This window comes from Protopterus annectens, chromosome 7.part0 (assembly GCF_019279795.1).
Source record: "Protopterus annectens isolate FY-2018-M chromosome 7.part0, PAN1.0, whole genome shotgun sequence".
Lineage (NCBI taxonomy): Eukaryota > Metazoa > Chordata > Ceratodontiformes > Protopteridae > Protopterus > Protopterus annectens.
The window spans coordinates 639,514,845-639,515,897 of record NC_056739.1 but is presented as its reverse complement, the minus strand read 5'-3'; the positions used below and the strand labels follow the sequence as shown (position 1 = coordinate 639,515,897).

Here is a 1,053-nt window from a genome sequence, read left to right as displayed (position 1 = left end):
GACATACACATACAGATAAAAAGGCAAATATGCAGTACAATTTCAATAAGTCTAGAGGACATGCATGTGCCCTAAATCAGTCACAAAATGACAAACGTCCATTACATTTTTAGGATTAACATACACAGGATTAACTTTAGCGACACATAGTATTGTTACTCAAACACCGGGCAACTGGGGAGCCACTTGCTCATGTTAGATAGTAATAACTGCAGCAGTGCTTGAAAGGCTTTTCTGCTGTTTAACATTGGATTACTTCTGAAGCATAATTTCTTGTCATTTGAATGCTCCGCTGTGGATCTTATATACAATATGACTCTGGAAGATTTAGCGGGAGATAAAGCTACAGAAAGAGACCCCGACAGTGTGGTATTGTGCCTGTTGGCGACGGACGAGGTGGAGGACCAGGACATCACCCTGCAGATTCACTTCACTCTCATTCAGGCGTTCTGCTGTGAGAATGACATTAGCATTTTACGAGTCACTAACATGAGTCGGCTGGCAGAAATCTTGGACACCGGCGTGGGCAGTGGGGGCACTGCGGAACCACTCGACCTACATTGTGTTTTAATCACTAATCCTCAAGCATCACCGTGGAAGGATTCTGCACTCAGTAAGGTGATATGCTTTTGTCGAGAGAGTCGATTTTTGGACCAGTGGGTGCCTGTGATCAATTTGCCTGAACGTTGACAGATCTGTTATAGCATTCAGCAGAATATACAGGATTTCAAAAGGATTGTGTAACTTAAGTTGCTCAGGAAGAACCTCCACATGCTGAAAAGTTACAAAATGTTAACTTGGGACAAAATGGTTAAAACTGGGGTGGAGTGAGAATATTAATATTATTATTATACTTGCATACAAACTGCAACGCAACTGCTTAGCTACCGCTCCACATTCAAAAACAATAATAAGGCCTGTGCAGTGCCAAAGTACAAGATCCCGCTGTCACCCTTACAAGAAATCGCATAATAATCATAAATTAAGCATTAAATTAATCTAATTTACCCAGCAATGAAAATTTTAAAGAGACAGCACCGCAGCAAGTAAAAC

At 41.2% G+C, this 1,053-nt stretch overlaps 1 protein-coding gene across 1 annotated transcript; it reads left to right on the top strand.

The window, feature by feature from the left end:
• The first annotated feature begins 312 nt into the window (after positions 1 to 312).
• Positions 313 to 816, top strand: LOC122805834 (growth arrest and DNA damage-inducible protein GADD45 alpha-like). Its single transcript, XM_044076090.1, has one exon. It carries the CDS (start codon positions 313 to 315, stop codon positions 688 to 690), a length of 378 nt encoding a protein of 125 aa, XP_043932025.1. The 3' UTR covers positions 691 to 816.
• Positions 817 to 1,053: the final 237 nt, after the last annotated feature.

Coding starts and splice junctions, on each gene's coding strand:
- LOC122805834 (XM_044076090.1), top strand. CDS start 313: ATGACTCTGGAAGATTTAGCGGGAGATAAAGCTACAGAAAGAGACCCC.